Raw genomic sequence first — 20,278 nt, 5'->3', positions numbered from 1 at the left:
GCTGGAATCAGGTGACGTCAGGAGACTAAAATAGGCAGTCTAAATAATGGCACAAATATGTTGTCTGATGCTCAAGTCAGGGCCAAGCATAATACCAAATTTGTGAACGTTCTTGTTCAGTTTCAGAGAGTTGCCAAGGAGAAGGATTGTGTTAGAGAACCAAGTTTATGATGCAGGAATTAAGGTAACTTACTCTATTATAAGATAAATTATTTATAAATACGATAAATAATTGTGGCTCCAATTCAAATCCAGCAGTTACATCTTGCCAATTTGAAGATGTGCTCGTAAACTCCACTCTGTCTCTTGCCATTGATTCAATCTCCAGTCAGGTTCATAATTTACCTTCAATTCCATGAGTTTTAACTTCACAAATAATCATTCATGAGGGACTTCCCCGTTGAAAGTCCATATTAATACTATCCATTGACATTCCTGTCTACTCCTTCAGCCAACTCTTCATCATGCATGAATTCCTCTTTATAAATCAACACTGGCTCCATCAGCTGAAAATTTATAATTATGGACTCTACTAGCTTCATGACAACAGATGTTAAGCTAACTAGTCTATAATTCCCTGCATTCCCCCTTTTATCTGTCTTAACCCTTTCATTTCTTCAGCCAATAAGTACATTTGCAGCAAAGGTCACTAAATAGTAACCTAGCATTATTTGAGTAAGACTACAAAATGTTGTGGTACAAAGAGATCTGGGGGTCCTTGTGCATGAAACAGAAAGCCTGGACCTGCAGATAGAGTATGTAATTAGGAATGTTTGATTGCAAGGGCTATGGAACATAAAAGTAGGGAAGTTTTGATGCAGTTTCACATGCTCCTTGTGAGACCACACATGTAGTACTACATGCAGGTTTGGTCTCCATATTTAGGAAGGATATACTTGTACATGCAGAGATGTTTTAATTATATTGATTTCTTGAATGAAGGGGTTAAGGTATAGAGAGAGGTTGAGCAGATTGTGCCTACATAGAAGCTGTTTGGAAGGATAAGAGATGGCCTTATTAAAATAGATCATATTCTGAGTGGAATTGACCAGGTGAAGTCTGGAAAAGTTACCCCTAGTAGGGATTCCTTCAGTTAGGGCATCTAAAATTCTGGTGCACAGTTTCAGGACAAGGGGTCATCCACAAATTTCTTCATTCAGAGTGTCAAAACTCCTTGAAATTCTGTACCCAAAAAAAGTGTGGAAGCAGAGTCAATAATATATTCAAGAAGGAGATTGACAGATATTTGATCTATAAAGAAGTTAAGGGGTATGGCGAGGCAAGTGGAAAGTGGCATTGAGGCCAAAAATAGATCAATCATAATCTTGTTGAGTGGTGGAGTGGGCACCTAGGGTCATTTGGCCTATTCCTGTTCCTGCTCCTATACCTTAGCAGGATCTACAAACATATCCATTCTAAGTTTAAGCAAATCATAATGAAATATTTTAATTAATTCTGGTCCATAATCCAGGCATGTGAGCACACAATATAAGTGAGTTTTCACCTCCTACTAATGGAACAAGATGTCCATTTAGAAAGTAGTAGAAATCTACAATTAGCTTTAATACAAATATAATCTAATGCAACCCAATATATTAATTTTGAAAAAAGCAAATTCAATAACTTATTGTCCTTTAAGTGAGTAATAGTTTCTTCAACTGCTATTGAGGCAATGCAGAGAAATGCATGTAGTAATAGTAAAACTGAATAAACACTTTAAAAGAGTTAGTTTTTTTTTCCAAAAAGAGATTACTGGGCTGACTACATCTCAACTTCAAATTTTTCAGATTTGAACAAGTATTCCAGTAGAAATTATTTTAAGAAATTATGCCAACTTTTTTTTCCCAATAAACCTTTTTCTCTTTAATGTTGAAGGTGTTGATTCATGCTGGGACTGAGGTATACATCTGGTTCCACTAGTATCTCCCCAAAGTGATTATCCCTTGTTTGTGGTCCATACAAGGATTACGACTACCTCAACACAGACTCATGTCAAAACTAAAAAAAGTCCTACAGACAAGAAGATTCTAAAAAGACAACTTTAATTTGCACAGGTTCAGTTAACAAGCATCACATAATACTTTCTGCATTGATAAATAACAGATGTGCACCAAATGTTGTTGGTGATGCTAGATGAGTGACATTTTGCATGAGTGAAATGGAATGTGGGTTTCTGTAATTCACTGGCAATGGAGTTCTTTTGGATGAAGTGAAATGCACTTCAAGTTAAGATATTCTGGTTTCATCAGTAACTACAAAATGCAAATTATTAGGCTCTGTGTGATGGTAATGCCAAGTTTCAGCTTTATCTAAATCCCTGTCACCAGTATCAAAAACATATTTCAAAAGAGTCCTCCAAATTCCATTGCTACTGGTATGTGAAAACTAAAGTGGTAGCATATTGATTACAGGACATTCCATAGTTTTTGCTGCCAATAAATTGCTTTTGAACTATAGTCAGTTTTGTAGGCAAATGTAATAGCCAGTCTGCAAATACTAAGATCTGAAAATAGTGAAGTGACCCATTAATCTCTTTTTTTGGCACTATTATCGCCAATCAAGTAAAGAATATTGGCCTGGGTGATGAAGCAACTCTTAAGTTGTTATTCAAAAAGTCTCAGGAGATCTTTTTTGTCCATCTGAGGGAAGAGAGAATGTTGCAGTTTAATATCCAATCAAAAGGAGGTCATGTCTTAAAGCAGTTGACCCTCAACACTGAAACATCAGCCAAAATCAAATATAGATTTGTACTCAGATCTGGAATAAAATCTTCTCAGTCCTGGAGGCTAGTGATATAAAGAAAAAAAATGAAAAAAGATCTGAATCGAAATATGGACATCTCAACACTCCTGAAAAAAATGTATTTAATTGTGCAGTGATGGTTTATATCAATGGAGTGGAAAGAGAGAGAGAGAGACACACACACAGAGACGGAGTGGGGAAGAGCCAGAGACAGCGAGAATTTATAAATTTGTAACAAGATCAGAAAATGTTGTAAGTACTTAGCAGGTAAAGCAGCATCCATAGAAAGAGAAACAGAGTTCATATTTTAGGCCAAAGACCCTTCATCAGAACTGGGAAAGAGAGAAAAACAAGTTAGCAGAGAAGGTGAAGGGAAGGATAGATAGTACAAAGGGAATATCTGTGATACTGTACGGCTAGGTCAAATGAGTTATTTGAGGTAGATAGATGGTGATTATAGGAAGTCCCCAGTTATGACAGGCTTCCATTCCTGAGAACTATTCTTAACCAGAACTGTTCGTAAGTTGGAAATGAAGAAAAACAGTATGTGGGAGATAATCACAGAAACAGCTGTGATGGGAGAGTGAGCAGGGGCAGAAAGTGCAGCTGGCAGCTGGCTTCACTGACTCAGTGAGTGAGCAAGTGAGTCTATTCAGCGCTCCCAGCTCTGCTTCGCCTGACCCAGCACCCAATTGTTGCAGCTTGAGGAGGGTGGTGGGAAGAGAAGGCACACGGAAATGTCCCATTGCCACCAGGCAGAAGATCCCTGCAGCCCCACGGCAGCCGGCAAATCAATCCCTATCCATACTGCCAGTCTCCCAAACACTCATTCATACGTATGGGGTGTCAACAATTCAGGCATTCATCATCTGGGGAGGACCTGTATGTTTCTTTGTCTGTTATGCATTGCTAATAGCAGGGTTGTGGGACATGCCCTGTAGATCAGACTGTACTAATGCAGAGAGAATAACTGAGCCAATATCATAGATAGATGATCAACAACAGAAATGATCAGTTCTCATACAGACAGATAAAGCAATTTACCTGCAGTCAGAGAATTCAATATGGAGTCCGGAATGATGCAATGAGTGCTGTCAGAAGATGAAGTGTTTTTGCTCAAGCTTGTATTGGGCCTCATAACAGTGCCAGAGGCCACAGACAGATAGATTAGAATGGGATGGAGAATTGAACCTGGCATTATTTCATTAATTCTGTATGTAAACAACTTTTGTCACAATACAGATTGTAATTTCCTCCACTAGGTAATGTATCTCATAAGGTAGCCAATTCTGTCCTTCATGCTGATGCTATATCTCACCATTATCCACTTATCTGTTCACTGCATGCTCCCTTCTTATGGCAGCCTTTTAACACTGTAAACCAACTTTAAAAATTATTTCCTAGTCTTTGTTTTTGTTTCTTACATTCCCAAATTATCTGTTCCCTCTTTTTCTAGTTATAAAAATTAAGTTACTTTGCTCTCCTATCAGAATTTATGGTGGCTCCTCCTCCCACCATCACCTTGTTAAATGTTGATCTTATTTTTAGTGCTTCCTCTATCCTTTAATAAGAGTGGTTGAATTCAAGGTCTAAAAGAAGGAGACATCAAATTGTTTCTTGGGTTTGAAGCAGTTATCTTTTAAAGAGAACTTGTGGTACCCTTGGCTGTCCATTTACTGAGACCCTGCATTAAAAAAAGTAGTTTAGATTGAACCTGATGGTGTGAGCAGCAATTGTTCTATGCATGTTCAAGGCTGCAGTTTCACACCTCATAAGTACATAATGCACTATTGAGTCTATGTAACTATGAGGTGCTATTCCTAGACTTGCAAACTATTGCATTCTGAATGGAGACACATGAGATTGCAGATGTTGAGCTGGAATGAAAAACAAACTGCTGGAAGAACTCAGCAAGTTAAGCAGCATCTGTGGAGGCAAAGGGATGGTCAATGTTTCAAGACCCTGCATCAGGACTAAGAGTATAAAGGAAAGATAGCCAGTATATAGAAATGAGAGGGAGGGATGAGACAGAAGCTGGTAGGTGGTAGGTGGTAGGTGGTAGGTGGAACCAGATTGGGGGGAGGGGATGCAAAGAGTCCTCACAGGACTCTTTGTTGCTGTGAGTGAGCAATGGCATGTAGAATGTGGAAAATGTAAGGTTATATAGAAAAAAACCCAGAAACACTGAAGAGTTTCTTACATGGTGAGAGCTTGCCAACATTCAAAGAGACCTGAATGCCCTTGTATGTAAACAACTGTGAGGCTGAACTACCTACAATTGTTCCTACTTTTTGTCATGCTCTTATGAAAGCTAACGTGTAAGTGCAGCAGAGAATTAAGCAGGTAATTGGTATGCTGACCTTTACTACAAGAGGATTTGAGTACCAATGTAAAGATGCCTTATTACAATTATATTGAGCCTTAGAATCTTGCAGGTTTCATGCACGTGTCTCGTGAATGGCCAGCATTCAGCCTTTGTAATGGAAACTAGACCTATACTAATGCAGTTCAGTACGTACTGAGTGAAAGATGCTGTTGCATCTGTCACTATGCTCATTATATGGATTCCAGCTGCAAAGCCCAATCTTGCTGGCATTTCACAGCATTGTGTTGGGAAAAATGCCTCTCCAATCCTTTGCCAGGTCAGACCTGGCGTTGGACTGATATCCCATTGGCTTCAGTGGGGATTCTTGGCTTGTGGATTCAGAGACAAAGGATATGGGTAAGCTTTCTCGTTGCATTTTACTTTATTTTTTTATAATTATTTCTAAACATTTTAATGTGTTTTTAAATGTTTTGAAAAAAAGATCAATTTTTCAATTATTTGCAACAACTTTAGTCTGAGATATTTAAAGATGGTTGCAAACAATTACAGACTTCGACAGAAGACACACCCTTTCCCCAGAAATCACAAGAGACTGCAGATGCTGAAATCTGGAACAACTAACAAAATGCTGGAGGAACTCAGGTCAGGCTGATTCTGTGAAAGGAAATGGACAGTTGGCATTTTGAGTCAAGACCCTTCATCCGGACTGAAAGATAAAAGGGAAATAGCCAATACGAAGAGGTGAGAGGAAGGGGTGGAGCAAGGATCTGGCAAGCGATAGGTAGATTCAGGTGAGGAGGGGTGATAGGCAGATGGAGCAGGGAAGAGTAGAAATAGTGACAAAGGCTGGGAAGTGATAAGTGGAGGCAACAAAGGGCTGCAGATTATGGAATCTGATAGGAAAGGAAGGTGGAGCATGGAATCAAATAAGGGAGGTGGAGAGGGCAGATGGGAATGGTAGAGGGTGGGGACCTAGTGCGAGAAGTATTTGGGTAATGCTCAGATGGAGTGATTGGAGGAGAGGAAAGAAGGGGAAGAAACAGGGTGATGAGGCGGGGGACTAAGTTGGGTATGGGAGGAATTGGGTAGATTAGGGGGAGAGAGAGAAAAGGGACAGAGGGGGAGCAGTTTATCTGATTCCATGATCTGCAGCCCTTTCTTGCCTTCATCTATCACCTCCCAGCCTCTGTTGCTATTTCCATTCTTCCCTCCCCCACCTGCCTATCACCCCTCCTCACCTGGACCCACCTATCACCTACTAGCTCTTGCTCCACCCCTTCCCCTCACCTCTTTATACTGGCTATCTTCCTTCTATCTTACATTCCAGATGAAGGATCTCAACCCAAAATGACAACTGCCCATTTCCCTCCACAGATGCAGTCTGATCCACTGTGTTCCTCTAGTATTTTGTTTGTTGTTACTCTATCCCCAGCTACATCTTCTGCCAAAGCCTGTAATTGTAATGACCATATGCAGAGGATCAATAATACGGCCCATCCTCATCACACCAGAGGAATACTGGCAGCAACTCCAACTACCAGGCTGAGTCCTGGTAGCCCCACCACACAGAAAGATTTTCTAGTAGAATAATGGAAATGAATACCCCAAATCATTTAAAAAACAATTATATAGAGAAATGGAAAAACTGTGGGGTCTTTCTGGATGGAACAACAAATAAGGGCCAAATAGCCTTCCTTATCTGCTTTGATCCATCAGGAAGATAACAATACACCACTTACCCTCTCAAACTCAGCAGAAAAGTTGCCGCCCCATTCACAAAACATTCATGGTTTAACTGTGGCCCAACACCACTTTCCATCTGTGCCCCACATCCCTTAAGACTTTTGGTAGACAATCTTGTACTTATAACAACACCATAGACCTCATCAGATGCTGCCTCAGGGGGCAACAATCCAATTGGTGCAATTTCCCATCTCCTTATATCCCTGTACATCTGCAAATTATTCTCTCTTAATAGGCCCATCAAGTTTCCTATGACTTTTTTTTACCATTAACCTACACTAAATGTTAAGTTACATTAGCAAGTTAACTTGTCAGCATGTCTTTGGGATGTATGCAGAAACCAGAGCATTTGGAGAAAATGCATGCACAGAGAGTACATGCAAACTCTACACAGACTGTGCTGGGATCCGGACCAAAACCAGATCCCTGGAGCCGTGAAGCACAGGCACCAACTACTGCAGCACCTTTACCAACTAAAATATAACAATCTCAGATTTAATAATAACATCTGATCTTTTGCAGAACTATCCTTTATATTTAAAAGTGCTCTTAGCTTCACACTTGTAAGACCTGTTCCATGTTCTCAGTTGTAAACATACCCACCAATCAGCAGAGCAAGTTCTTTGCACAGCTCAAGACAAAAAAACAGCTGTGCAGTTGAAAATCAGCTTAAGTAGCGTACAGCATTACTATGCACATTTCTGGGTGTCTTAGCACATAGTGGAAGATTCAATGACTTTTTGGCTGGATTTTCAATTGTTCTAGCATTTGTTTTGACATAAAACTCCTCCAAATGACAAACAAAAATACAATGACTAAAATTCTTCTCCAGCATGATTTTCATAGATCTGGAAAAAAGGACAACAGTTCTTATATACTCACAGAACAACCAGCTTTCATTAACTCCATTTCCCCTAGCAACCATTATACTTAATAGGCCTACAGACTTCATTCTTTATTCCTCTCTGTGCACTCTGATGTCCAGGGAACTCAAATACAGCCCCATACTTCTGGTTGGACTGTCTCATTCATCAAGATGGGGGTCAGTCACAGTGTCCTATCTTCAAGATCATTCCAGGTTGCCACTGATCTCACAATTTAGGGCTCATTGCTGTATTGGGGAGGTTATCAAAATTCCATAATGAAGGAGAGGAGGCTTCATCTACTTTTTCATCTAAATTTCTTTTGCCTCCCACAGATACTGTTCTTCACCTGCCAGTCCAGAACCCTCTGCCCCCTCTCCCCCCCAAGGAGTATTCTGTCAGCATAATCACCTTCCCCCCACCCTCCCACAACCACACCGATAACTGCAGCACCTATTCTTTAAGTAGCCACACTCCACAGCAGTGGAAGAGTGCTACTTGAATTGTGGTTTGTCCCTTCAAAGGCAGGCAGCAGCACAAACCTGCAACAGATCAAAACAACACACACTGAAAACAAGATAGAGTGATGTAACACAAAGAAGTCTAATAATGCTGTCCTAGAATCTCTAATTAGAAAATTGAGCTGTTTATGGAACTTTCAAAAACAGCTTTAGGATGACACACAATGCTCTTTTAATGCCATTTAAACCATTTCTTGGGATTTCTCTCTATCTTATCATGTTCCCTTATTGTAATCAAGGTTTGTTCTTAACATCAAGTTCCAAATACCTGAAATGCAAGCTCCATTGACTGCAATGGAGCCAAATCTCAAAACTACAATGCGTGGACACCACTGTGCTTAACTCAGATGACCAAAGATTAATTTCTATCCTGATATCTTTGAAACCTCAATTAAATAATAACTTATCCTTCTAAATTCTAAGGAACATTCACTTTAGTTATGTATTCGCTCCTTACAATTCAACCTTTTAGAGTCCAAGTGTCTTTCTGCCACTGCCATCAAAATAAATATATTCTACAGAAGATGTGGTGCCCAGATGTAGTCTAAACAGCACCTTTTAAATAACTGCAACATAATATCTACCTCCTTATATTGCAGTCCTATAGACAAAGACCACATTCCATTTGCCATTTTATAAATATATTGACAACAGCTACGCCTTCAATACTATAATTCCAGACAAACTCATCTCCAAACTCCAAGACCTGGAACTCAACACCTCCCTTTGCAACTGGATCCTTGACTTCCTGACCAACACACCACAATCAGTAAGAAAAGGCAGCAACACCTCCACCATGATTATCCTCCACATTGGTGCCCCACAGACTGAGTCCTCAGCCCCCCACTTTACACCCTATATACTCACGACTGCATGGCCAGATTCTGCTCTAACTCCATCTACAAATTTACAGGTGACACCACCACAGTGGGCCAAATCGCAAATAATGATGAATCGCAGTACAGGAAGGAGATTGAGAGCCTAGTGGCAGGGTGTCATGACAACAACCTCAATGTTAGCAAAACAAAAGAGCTGGTCATTGTCTTCAGGAAGGGTGGCAGTGTACATGCTTCTGTTTACATCAATGGTGCTGAGGTCAAGAGGGTTGAGATCTTCAAGTTCCAAGGAATGAATATCACCAACAGCCTGGTCAAACCACATAGATGTCATGGCCAAGGAAGTGTACCAGCACTTCTACTTCCTCGAGAGGCTAAAGAAATTTGGCTTGTCCCCTATTGACACACCATAGAAAGCATTCTATCATGGCTAGGTATGGCAACTGCTCTGCCTAAGATTGCAAGAAACTGCAGAGAGTTGTAGACACAGCTCAGCACATCACAGAAACCAGTCTACCCTCCATCGATTCTGTCTACACTTCGCTACCTCAGTAAAGCAGCCAACATAATCAAAGACCTCACCGACCCGGGACATTCTCTCTTCTACCCTCACCTATCGGAAGCACGTATCACCAGGCTCAAGGTTAGCTTTTATCCCACTGTCATAAGATCAATGAACAGTCCCCTAGTATGATAAGATGGACTCTTGACCTCACAATCTACCTTGTTATGGCCTTGCACCTTATTGTCTGCTTGCACGGCACTTTCTCTGTAACTGTAACACTTTATTCTGCATTTTGTTATTGTTTTCCCCTGTACTACCTCAACGTACTGATGTAATGAAATTATCTGTATGGATGGGATGCAAATCCAAGTTTTTCACTGCACCTCGATGTATGTGACAATAATAATCCAATTTACCAATTTTCTTTCTATGCATCTTTATGGCACTTTATAAGCCATGAATATGGATCAATTAAGTTTCTTTGAATCTCCACTGTTTTCTAACCTGTCACCCTTTAAAACCTACTCTGTTCTATTCTTCTGAGGTCAAGTACTTTGGACTTATAATTCACCTACATTAAAAACTAGTTTCTCATATTTTTACCCATTTCCTTAATCTATAAATTTCTTGGTGAATCTGTGTCTCCATCTGCACTGCTTAACTTGGCACCTACCTTGTCATCAATAAACTTTGATGGACAAGGAGTCACATCCAAGTCAATAACAAATATAGTGAATATTTGAGACGTGAATAAATAGGATACCCCTAACACCATATTATCAATTACAGTACATGCCTATTATTCCCATCGCTCCTGATGTTTAGCCAGTTTCCTAACTAGCTCAATCATTTTTCTCAAAATCATGAGCTTCATCTTCAGGTAATAGAAGGGATGTTATCAAATGCATTCTGGAAATCCATGTGAATGACATCCATGGACATTTTCTGTCCATGACTTCCCTTGATCTTTTCAAAAATTCAACCAGGTTTGTCAGCCAAAATCTACATAAATCTGTGATGGCTCTTAATGATCAACTGAAAAATTTCAAGGTTACTCTAATTTGCAGATGCAAGTATTTTTCCAACAACAGATGTTAGACTAACTGGCCTGCAATTCCTTTGGGTTTTTTTTCCTCTCACCTTTCTTACATTGCTGAATGGTATGCATAAATCTTTTCATCCAGAAGGAACAGCTCACGAATCAAAAGAGTTTTGAAAATTATAGTTTGGGCGCACTTCCTTTAAAAAGCATGATGGAAACCATCTGGCCCTGGGAATTTGTCACACTATAATGCCATTAATTTCTTCATTACTATTGTTTTGATTACCTAAATATTGGTTAATCCCTACTATGAATATTTGTTTCCGTGGAGTATCTGGCAAGTTAACTTACTCTACTTTAAATGACGGCTCAAAATAATTAAGGTGACTGCTATTTTCATTTATAATATCAATATTCAGACTAAGGAGCACACCTCATTTTTCCTCATCTAATTGTGAAACAAAATTGTGTTAATCTTGATATTCCCTGTAAAAGAGAGTAGAAAGAAACTTATCACTTTTCACCATTCTTTCACAATTGCCAGGATCTATGCCAATTTTTGAAATTTTGAATGCTTTTCCTTTTAGGTTTATGTCGTACCCTATGACTAGAAATTTTTCAGCCATCATATATTGCACTCCATTTCCAAAGTCTAATTTATTAACTTCAATGATCTGCGCAGCATTTAGGTTTGGGCTCATAAGTGGCAAGTAACATTCATGTCAAACATGTGCTAGGCAATAACTCAAAAACAGAACATTGAACCAACGAATCTTGGCATTCAATATCATTAATATTGTCATCTCTCCCACAATCAATGTCTTGGAGATTGCCATTGATCAGAAACTTATTGAATGAGTCACACAAGTACGACACCCACATGATCAGGGAAGGCACAGGTTGTCCTGCAGCAGGTGACTCACATATTGACACTCCAAAGCCCTTCTATTATCTACAAGGCATGTCATAACTGAGATGAAATACGGTATTTTCCACTTGCCAGGATGAGTGCAACTCCAGTGTCACGCATACAGATTGACACCATCCAGAACAAAGCAGCCAACTTTATTGGCACACATTGAACAAACCAAACATTTACTCCCTTCACTATGGTAACTTCAATGTGTACCATTTACAAATGCAGTTAATTGCCTCGGTATGCTGAATGCACCTCCCAAACCTGCATTCTCTGCAACCACAAAAGACACCTGGCATCTGGGAACACCATCAACTACAGTTTACCCTTCAACCCATAATAATTGTCAGGTATGCCTCCAATAATGAACTCAGTCAGATTAAGATATTGTTTCACTACAGTTAATTTATATTCTGGAAAGAGGGAATAGTTATATTGCTAAATTGCAATAAACTTGAATTGCACTGCATAAATTTACAACCCAGATTTTAAAATCTTATTTTATCAAAATGTATTTAAATGCAGCCTATTGAAAACTAGCAACATCACATATTGTTCCAATTAAAATGTTTATTTTGCCCCAATACAGTATCAACATTCAAATGCAATAATGTTGTATTTAAAATAAAAGTAAATGCAACTTTGTTAGCTGATTTAAAATAGTTTTACTTTGCAAAACAATGTAATTCAGCTTCCAATGGGGATTCTTTTCATTTAGCTATTATTTCTGAATTTCAAGATGCATTTATTATTTCCTCATGAGAAAACAGCCTCATTCTAAAATTCAAACTGTTTGCTACAATTGAGGGAACAAACCATTTTGCTGAAATTAATTGCCCAAAAATATAGTAAAGATGATAACCATATTAAGAGTGAATGTACATCATGTCTGATTATACTGTAAGTGCAAAGGAAAGTCATTACAGAGTGAAATTTTCATATTCAAAATTTGACCAATAAACAATAATTGAATTATGTATTTTCATTGTTAATATTATATATATTATGAGATAGATAGGATTATAGCTGGTTTCTTTTGGACAAAGTTTTTCACTAATCGCTAAATAAAAGTAAAAGCAAATGGTCACTTATCCATGAGAAGTAGATCTATTTTAAACATCTTATTATATGTTTATAAAAACAAATATTGAATGTTAACAATCCTTTATTCAGTACACTTCTTAGTCTATTACTATGTATGCACTAAGAATTGCAATGTAGACTGTGATATCAATGCAAGGTGCAAAGTGGAGACTGTTTTGTTAGTCATTCTACATGACAGGCATTTTTTATGAAAATTCTTTAACACTTTTACCTGTTGAATCTGAGTAAGATTTTCTGCAAAGGTAGGAGATTTTTCTTTGAGAAATGTAATAAGATCCTTGTAGATATCTCCTTTTCTGTCATAGATAATATCTTCACTGTCCTTCTTAAAACCCTAATTAATCAGAATGAATGATATAATGCAGAACTGGTGTTACTGTTTGAGAACTTTAATAGTAATATATTTTTATACATGAAATTTTCCAAGAAATGAAATGGTCAAAAATATTTAGTTTCATTTTACTTACCCCATTTTCAAAAACTCCAGCTGTGCTACAGGTGACATACAAGACATCCGTGTCATGAGTAATAATCATGAGGTAGCAAATATCTCCATATACCTGCCTCCATGGTGGGGCTCTGCATCCATTTGAAAATTCATATTCTATAAAACACAAAATCAAGCAGAAATTATGTTTATGTTAAAATCACACCACGATCTTCTTGGGTAAAGCTCTGTGCAGTTTTCGTTATTCAGTTCAAAATCCTTTATGTGGTAGTTCCGAAACGATTCAGTTCTCTGCATAAATACCTGATGTGTAGCTGATAGATTTTAAAACGGACTTGTCTTCTTCACCAGAGAAAGACTGGAGCAATTGCACATCATTCTTTATAGCCTGAGGGCTCAGCCGCACTTCTCTTTTTTTTCCAAAAAAAGGGGGAAAGAGAAAGCAAACCATGAAAATATAATTAAATCACCTTCTGTTCAATTCTACCATTTCCTTTATTCAGTTAGTTCCAGATTTTATTTTCTGTGTATTAAATCAGCACCAAATATTTTACTCAAAAATGCATTACTGCAACATCTGGAAAAAATACCCACAAAAATATGTTGGGCAAGCCGGATATTTGCAAGATCTGTAAAGTATAATATAGCCAAGACCTCACAAGCTGTGCCAAAACTTGAATATACAAACTGTCTATACCAAATATTCATAAACCTTGGCTCTGCATAAAATATAGCATGCAGTAATTTCAACAATTAAAAACAGAAATGTATCTAAATTCCTGATATTGTAACAGACCTACAAGTAATAAGAAGTGATTTCTTTCAAAAGAGTTTAAAACTTGTCATATTTTATTCATCAAGGGAGGATATCACACCAGACAGATTTCCTGTCATATCATAGAAAGCACTACTGAAAATGTTTAGTTACTAAGCAGTCATTCGTTCAAAAAACCCCACAAAAACTTTATCATCGTCTTTATTATGCACCAAAAGAAAAGTCATTCAACTTGCCAGCCTAAAAATGAAAATGGCCACCCATGGTTATGACAAATTTCCAAAATGGTCTGTCCGTTTGGACAGGAAGCCAGTGTAACATTTTATCCAGCAGCAGTTTCAATTCTACCCATACATTCAGCCTGTAACAACAAGGCATTTAAGTCACATTAGTAAGGCTGGTAAGTCTAACCAGTAAAACAGATGAACTAAGAGCATCGATTACTTCATGGGAATATGACAATTTTGCTATCACAGAGACATGGTTGAAAGAAGAGGAGGTCTGGCAATTCAGTATTCCAGGGTATATGGAATACCCTGGAATATGGGCATGATGTGAGGGGTTGGGGGGAGGGAATACAAAGGAGGTGACATTGCAGTATTAATTAGGGAGATCATTACTGCAGCAGTGAGGGACAATATCCTACAAGGCTCTACAAATGATCCACATCTGTAGAGCTTAGAAACAAAAAAGGGGGGAGGCATCATTTTCTGAGGGTGAACTACAGAACTAATAGGCAGCAGGAGATAGTATAGCTGATATGTAGTAAATCACAGAGAGGTGTAAGAATAATAGGGTTATGATAGTGGAGAATTTCAGTTTCGCCAATATGAATAAGATCAAGTTAGTGTGAAAGGCTTAGAAATGTTGGAATTCTTAAAGTACCACAATGAGAGTTCTTGAACCAGGACTTAGATGGTCCAATTAGAGAAAGAGCAGTAATGAAAAAATCTTAGGGAAGGTAGCAGGACAAGAGGAGTTTCAGAGGGACAGCATTTAGGGATAGTGAGTGCAACTCTAAGTTTCATTGTAGTTTTGGAAAAGGAGAAGGATGGTCCTGAAATTTAAGTCCCAAACTGGGGGAAGGCCAATTTCAATACCATATTTCAATATCAGGACCTGGCAAATTTGACTTGGAGCAAACTATTTGCAGGTAGGTCTATATCTGGACAAATGGAAATCATTCAAAAATTAAATAATGAAAGTTTAGGGCCATCATGTTTCCTTAAGAGTGAAAAGTAAGGACAACAAGTCCAAAGAACTCTAAATATCAAGAGATATCAATGACTGGTAGGGAAAAAAAAGGGAAGCATATAGCAAGTATAGAGAGCTGAAATCAGGGCAGATCCGACAAGAGTATAGAAAGTGTAGGGGGCACTTAAAAATGAAATTAGGAGGGTAAAGCGAAGGCACAAAGTATCACTGTCAGACAAAATTAAAGAAAATTTCGAAGCATTTTATAAGTATATTAAATGCAAGAGGATAACTGTTACGAACCAGCAACAAAAGAAACACACTGCGTCTTAATTCAGTGTTAAAAACTATTTTATTAATCACTACTTATAATAATACGAAAAATAAAAGTAAAAATGTTAGTATGTTAGAAATTCAAAAATGTTAAACCTTGAACATTAACCCCAAAAACTAAACTCTTCGTGTGTGTGTGTGTGGCAAAGTCCCAAACTCCAAGTCCAGGAATGGTTCTTAAAGTTCAGTTCCGCAAGCCATAAGGTGAAACATGAGCAAAGGCTTCTTCAACAACCACCGTTGACTGAAGATAAGACGTAGATGTAGGGAACATAGAGAGAGTAATTACGAAATCCAAATGTTCCACGATGGAACCCAAACGACACTTCAGTGTTTACTCGGTAGTGACTTCCTCACCCCGAAAAGCATCCGAATCGTGGTCGTCCACACAAATACCTGTTTGCTTCTACAGGTCAGCAACAAGGTGAACTCCACTGGATTACTTCCAATTTCCATACGTGGATTGCAGTAACAGACAGTTATTGTTTCTCATCCATCGATAGAGAAACTAGCAGGCTGGTGTCTCTCTCCCTTTTCTCTCTCTCTCTCTCTGACTTCTTCAACAACGTCATTACGTCCTTTATCTTCTATTGACGTAAGCACTCCACACACACACACACACTCTCTTAAAGGGACTTTCACCGAGTCCGTAACATAACCAAAGAGTAGAGCTCCAGCAATTAAATTAGGAACCAAAGGAGCAATCTGTGCATGCAACCAGAAGACTTGGGAGAAGACTTAAATTAATATTTTTCATCTCTATTTACTAAGGAGAATGACATTGTGGTTGGAGAATTCAGGGAAGGGAGCTGGTGAAATTCTGGAATCATTATAAAGAGAGATATATCAGATGGTATATCTGAATAAATCTCCAGGGCCTGATGACATGCCTCCCAGGCTGCTATGGGAAGCAAAGGGGCTGGCTGCTGAGATGCCAGCAGACCATAGAATAGCAAATGTTTTTCTTTTATTCAAGAAGGACGGCAAGGATAAGCCAGGCAATTACTGACCTGTAAGCCTAACATCAGTGGAAGAGAAGTTACCTGAAAAAAAATTCTGAGGGACAGAATTAATCTACTCTTGGTAAAACAGGGATTAATCAAAGATAATTACCATGATTTTGTTAAACAATTTGATTCAATTTTTTGAAGGGGTAACAAATTGCATTGATGAGGGCAGTGCAGGTGATGAAGTCCACATGGATCTCAATAAGGTCTTTGACAAGATTCCTCATGAGACACTAATGAAGAGGGATCCAGGGCAACTTGGCAAACAATCTAAGATTGGCCTGATAATAGGAAGCAGAACATTTTTTTGTGAATGCTGTCCTGTGGCCACTAATGTATCACAAGGATCTGGAACTCCTAGAGTTTATTACATACATTAGTGATATGGGAATGAAAGTAGGAGGTATGATTGGCAAGTCCCAGGATAACACAAAAATTAGTTGTGTTGTTGGTAGTGAAGAGGGTAGTCTTAGGCTACAGAATGATATTAATGAGCATTAAGATGCAATGGCAGATAGAATTTAATCCTGATAAGTGTGAAGTGATGCATTTTGGGAGGACTAATAAGACTAGAATATGCTCAATAAATGATAGGGAGAATTGAGGAACAGAGGGATCTTGGTGTCCAAGTTCAAAGATCCCTGAAGATGACAGCACAATAAGGATGCAAAGAAGGCATATGGGATTGCCTTCATTAGCCAATGTATGGAATATATTATCAGGGAAGTAATTTTCAACTTTATAAGACATTGGTTGGGCCTCAGGTGGTGTATTGTATGCAATGATGGTTGCCATTCTACAGGAAGGATGTCATTGCCCCAGAGAGGAGATTCACCACTATATTGTCTGGGATGGGTGTTTCATTGTAAGAGACAGAATAGACTGGGTTTGTTTTCCTTGGACTGGAGAAGGCTGAGGGAGGACCTGATTAATACACAATTATGAGGGATATAGATAAATTACATAAGAATTACATAAGATAGAAGCAGGAGTAGCCCATCTGGCCCATCGAGCCTGCTCCGCTATTCAATAAGATCATGGCTGATCTGGCCATGGACTCAGATCCACCAGCCTGCCTTTTCCCCATAACCCTTACTTCCCCTACTATGTAAAAATCTATCTTATTGTCTCTTAAATATATTTAATGAGGTAGCCTCCGCTGCTTCCTTGGGAAGAGAATTCCACAGATTCACTACTCTCTGGGAAAAGCAGTTCCTCCTCATCTTCCTCCTAAATCTACTCCCCCAAATCTTGAGGCTATGTCCGCTAGTTTTAGTCTCACCTACCAATGGAAACAACTCTCCTGCCTCTATCTTATCTATCCCTTTCATAATTTTATGTGTTTGTATAAGATCCCCTCTCATTCTCCTGAATTCCAGCAAAGTATGGTCCCAGGCAACTCAATCTCTCCTCATTGGTTAAATCCCTCATCCCCAGAATCAACCCAGTGAACATCCTCTGCACCGCCTCCAGAGCCAGTATATCTTTTCTCAGGTAGGGAGACCAGAACTGCATGCAGTACTCCAGGTGTGTCCTCACCAGTACCCTGTACAGTTGCAGCATAACCTCCCTGCTCTTAAATTCAATCCCTCTAGCAGTGACCAACATTCCATTTGCCTTCTTGATAACCTGTTGCACCTGCAAACCAACCTTTTGCGATTCATGAACAAGCACTCCCAAGTCCCTCAGCGCAACAGCGTGCTGCAATCTTTTACCATTTAAATAATAATCGATCTTCTATTTTTCCTTCCAAAGTGGAAGAACTCGTATTTACCAATATTGTACTCCAGACCCTTGCCTACTCACTTAACCTATATATATTTGTAGATCGTGAGAAACTTTTCCCCAAAACAGAGGTGTATGTAACCAGAGGGCATTAAGGGGGAAAAGTTTCAGAGGGGATCTGAGGAAGATTTTTTTCACTGAAAAAGTGGTTGAAATTTTGAATATTGCCTGAGGGGGTGGTGGAGGCAGAGTCCCTCATTACAATTAAGAAGTATCTTGATGAGCATTTGCATTGCCAAGGCATAGAAAACTGCAGGCTGTAAGATGGGACTGTAAGACTAGAAGATGGGGTTAGACATGGCGGTCTGAAGAGTTTAATTTTTGTGTTGTATGACTATTTTTTCTGACTCTTAAGAATATTCTGATGGCTCAGATTGTGTAGAATTTGATTTTAGATCTCAATAATCACATTCGGAGACCGTGTTAATGAACATTAATTAAAGAACAATGGATACAAATACATTGACTGCAATATCAAAAAGACAGAAAGACAGAACCCTGATAATGTGCACAGCATTCTCCCACCCAACATTGGACAAGATACACAATGAGCACATGGAAGATATTATGTATAGATTGCCAAAGAAACCAACAATGGGCAAAACAACAAAATACCAATGAAAAAAAAACAGATGAAAGAAATAAAGTGTACGGATTGCCAGGATCAATTCTGGATAGACTGGCATCCAACATGAGGTTTCAGCACAAAATTATTCATAGTTAGCAACAGTTTATACAGATAATAATGATCACAACAAAGCAAAGTTAGGAATGTCAGCCAAGTCAGCAACAAGACATACAACAAAAATGTACAAAGCTAAGTACAAAAACAAATACAAAGAAACAAAACCTGTACCATTAAATTGCTGAAATAAATCCATCTGACACAATTCAACATAAATGTGACAGAAAAATATTTGCTAAACTTTTTGAAAAAAAAGGAAGTGGACTTAGCTCTAGATGATCCACGTTCTTCCATCTCTGAACAAGAAGATAATTTTATAAATTACGCAAGTCTCTCTCCAATGTAGGAAGAGAATACCCATAAACATTATTACCCACTAATTACTTAAAACTTATTTAATTAAGATATCTTTATTAGTCACATGTACATCAAAACACACAGTGAAATGCATCTTTTGCGTAGAGTGTTCTGTGGGCAGCCCGCAAGTGTCGCTACGCTTCTGGCACCAACATAGCATGCCCACAATTTCCTAACCCGTACGTCTTTGGAATGTGGGAGGAAACCGGAGCACCCGGAGGAAACCCATGCAGACACGGAGAGAACATATAGCTGGAATTGAACCCGGGTCGCTGGCAGTGTAATAGTGTTATGCTAACCGCTACACTACCGTGTCATCAAGAGAAATAACTAAGCAGAAGTCAAATGCTTTCATGTATGAAGGGTAGGCAGAAGTAAAGGAGACACTAAATCACCCTCAAATTTCTTTGCAGGTAAACCAAGATCAGTATTGATCAGATCAGGAACAATTAATTAAACAAAAAATTAATTCTTTGTATGATCATGGAGAATTTAAAAAAATAATCTGAAGAGGAATAATTAGAAAACAAAATAAACTTTGAGATAACTCAAATTATGTTTATATGTTTGTTCTTATCATCTGATATGAAGAACATGACAATGCTTCTCTTCTAAAAACATTTTCACATAATCATAGATTAAGTGCTAACATTTAGGTTGTAATACTTACTGTGAAATTTTCTGTAAAGAAGTATTGAGAAGCTGCATATCCAGCTGCTGGAGAAGAAGAAATAATTTCATTTGAACTTCAGCCTGAGGCTCTTCATTGCCTTTCTTCACTTTTTCCAGTAAACGCAGCATTGAGCTGTCCTCTCCTTCCACTGTAGCAAAACTTGGGCCTAAAATATTTGCAATTGGGTCTCTGTTTGCTGAAGTGCAAAAATGCATGATTAAGAACATATACAACAGATTGAATTAATCCTATTATTAAAACGTTTATTTCTTTGGTGTCCATTTGGGTACATGCTGCAGTTCACAAACAGATAATTTCTTCTGATACATTGATATCATTATTCATTTTCATACTTATTTCTTGGATTGCCACAGCAGAAATCAAATTCCTAATCATACAAACAATTGCTGCAATAATGTAACA

General features: G+C 38.4%; 1 protein-coding gene across 1 annotated transcript in view; it reads right to left on the bottom strand.

The window, feature by feature from the left end:
* odad2 (outer dynein arm docking complex subunit 2) overlaps positions 1–20,278 on the bottom strand; it is a 188,691-nt gene that overhangs the window by 143,752 nt on the left and 24,661 nt on the right. Inside the window, exons 4-7 of the mRNA XM_052015638.1 lie at positions 19,853–20,051; positions 13,350–13,456; positions 13,066–13,202; positions 12,810–12,932 (exon numbers count right to left, since the gene is read on the bottom strand). Coding sequence (XP_051871598.1) covers positions 12,810–12,932; positions 13,066–13,202; positions 13,350–13,456; positions 19,853–20,051 — 566 coding nt within the window. The remainder of the gene's footprint in view (positions 1–12,809; positions 12,933–13,065; positions 13,203–13,349; positions 13,457–19,852; positions 20,052–20,278) is intronic.

This window comes from Pristis pectinata, chromosome 5 (assembly GCF_009764475.1).
Source record: "Pristis pectinata isolate sPriPec2 chromosome 5, sPriPec2.1.pri, whole genome shotgun sequence".
Taxonomy (NCBI): Eukaryota; Metazoa; Chordata; class Chondrichthyes; order Rhinopristiformes; family Pristidae; genus Pristis; species Pristis pectinata.
The sequence above is the reverse complement of the archived record's forward strand: the minus strand, read 5'-3'. Positions and strand labels throughout refer to the sequence as shown.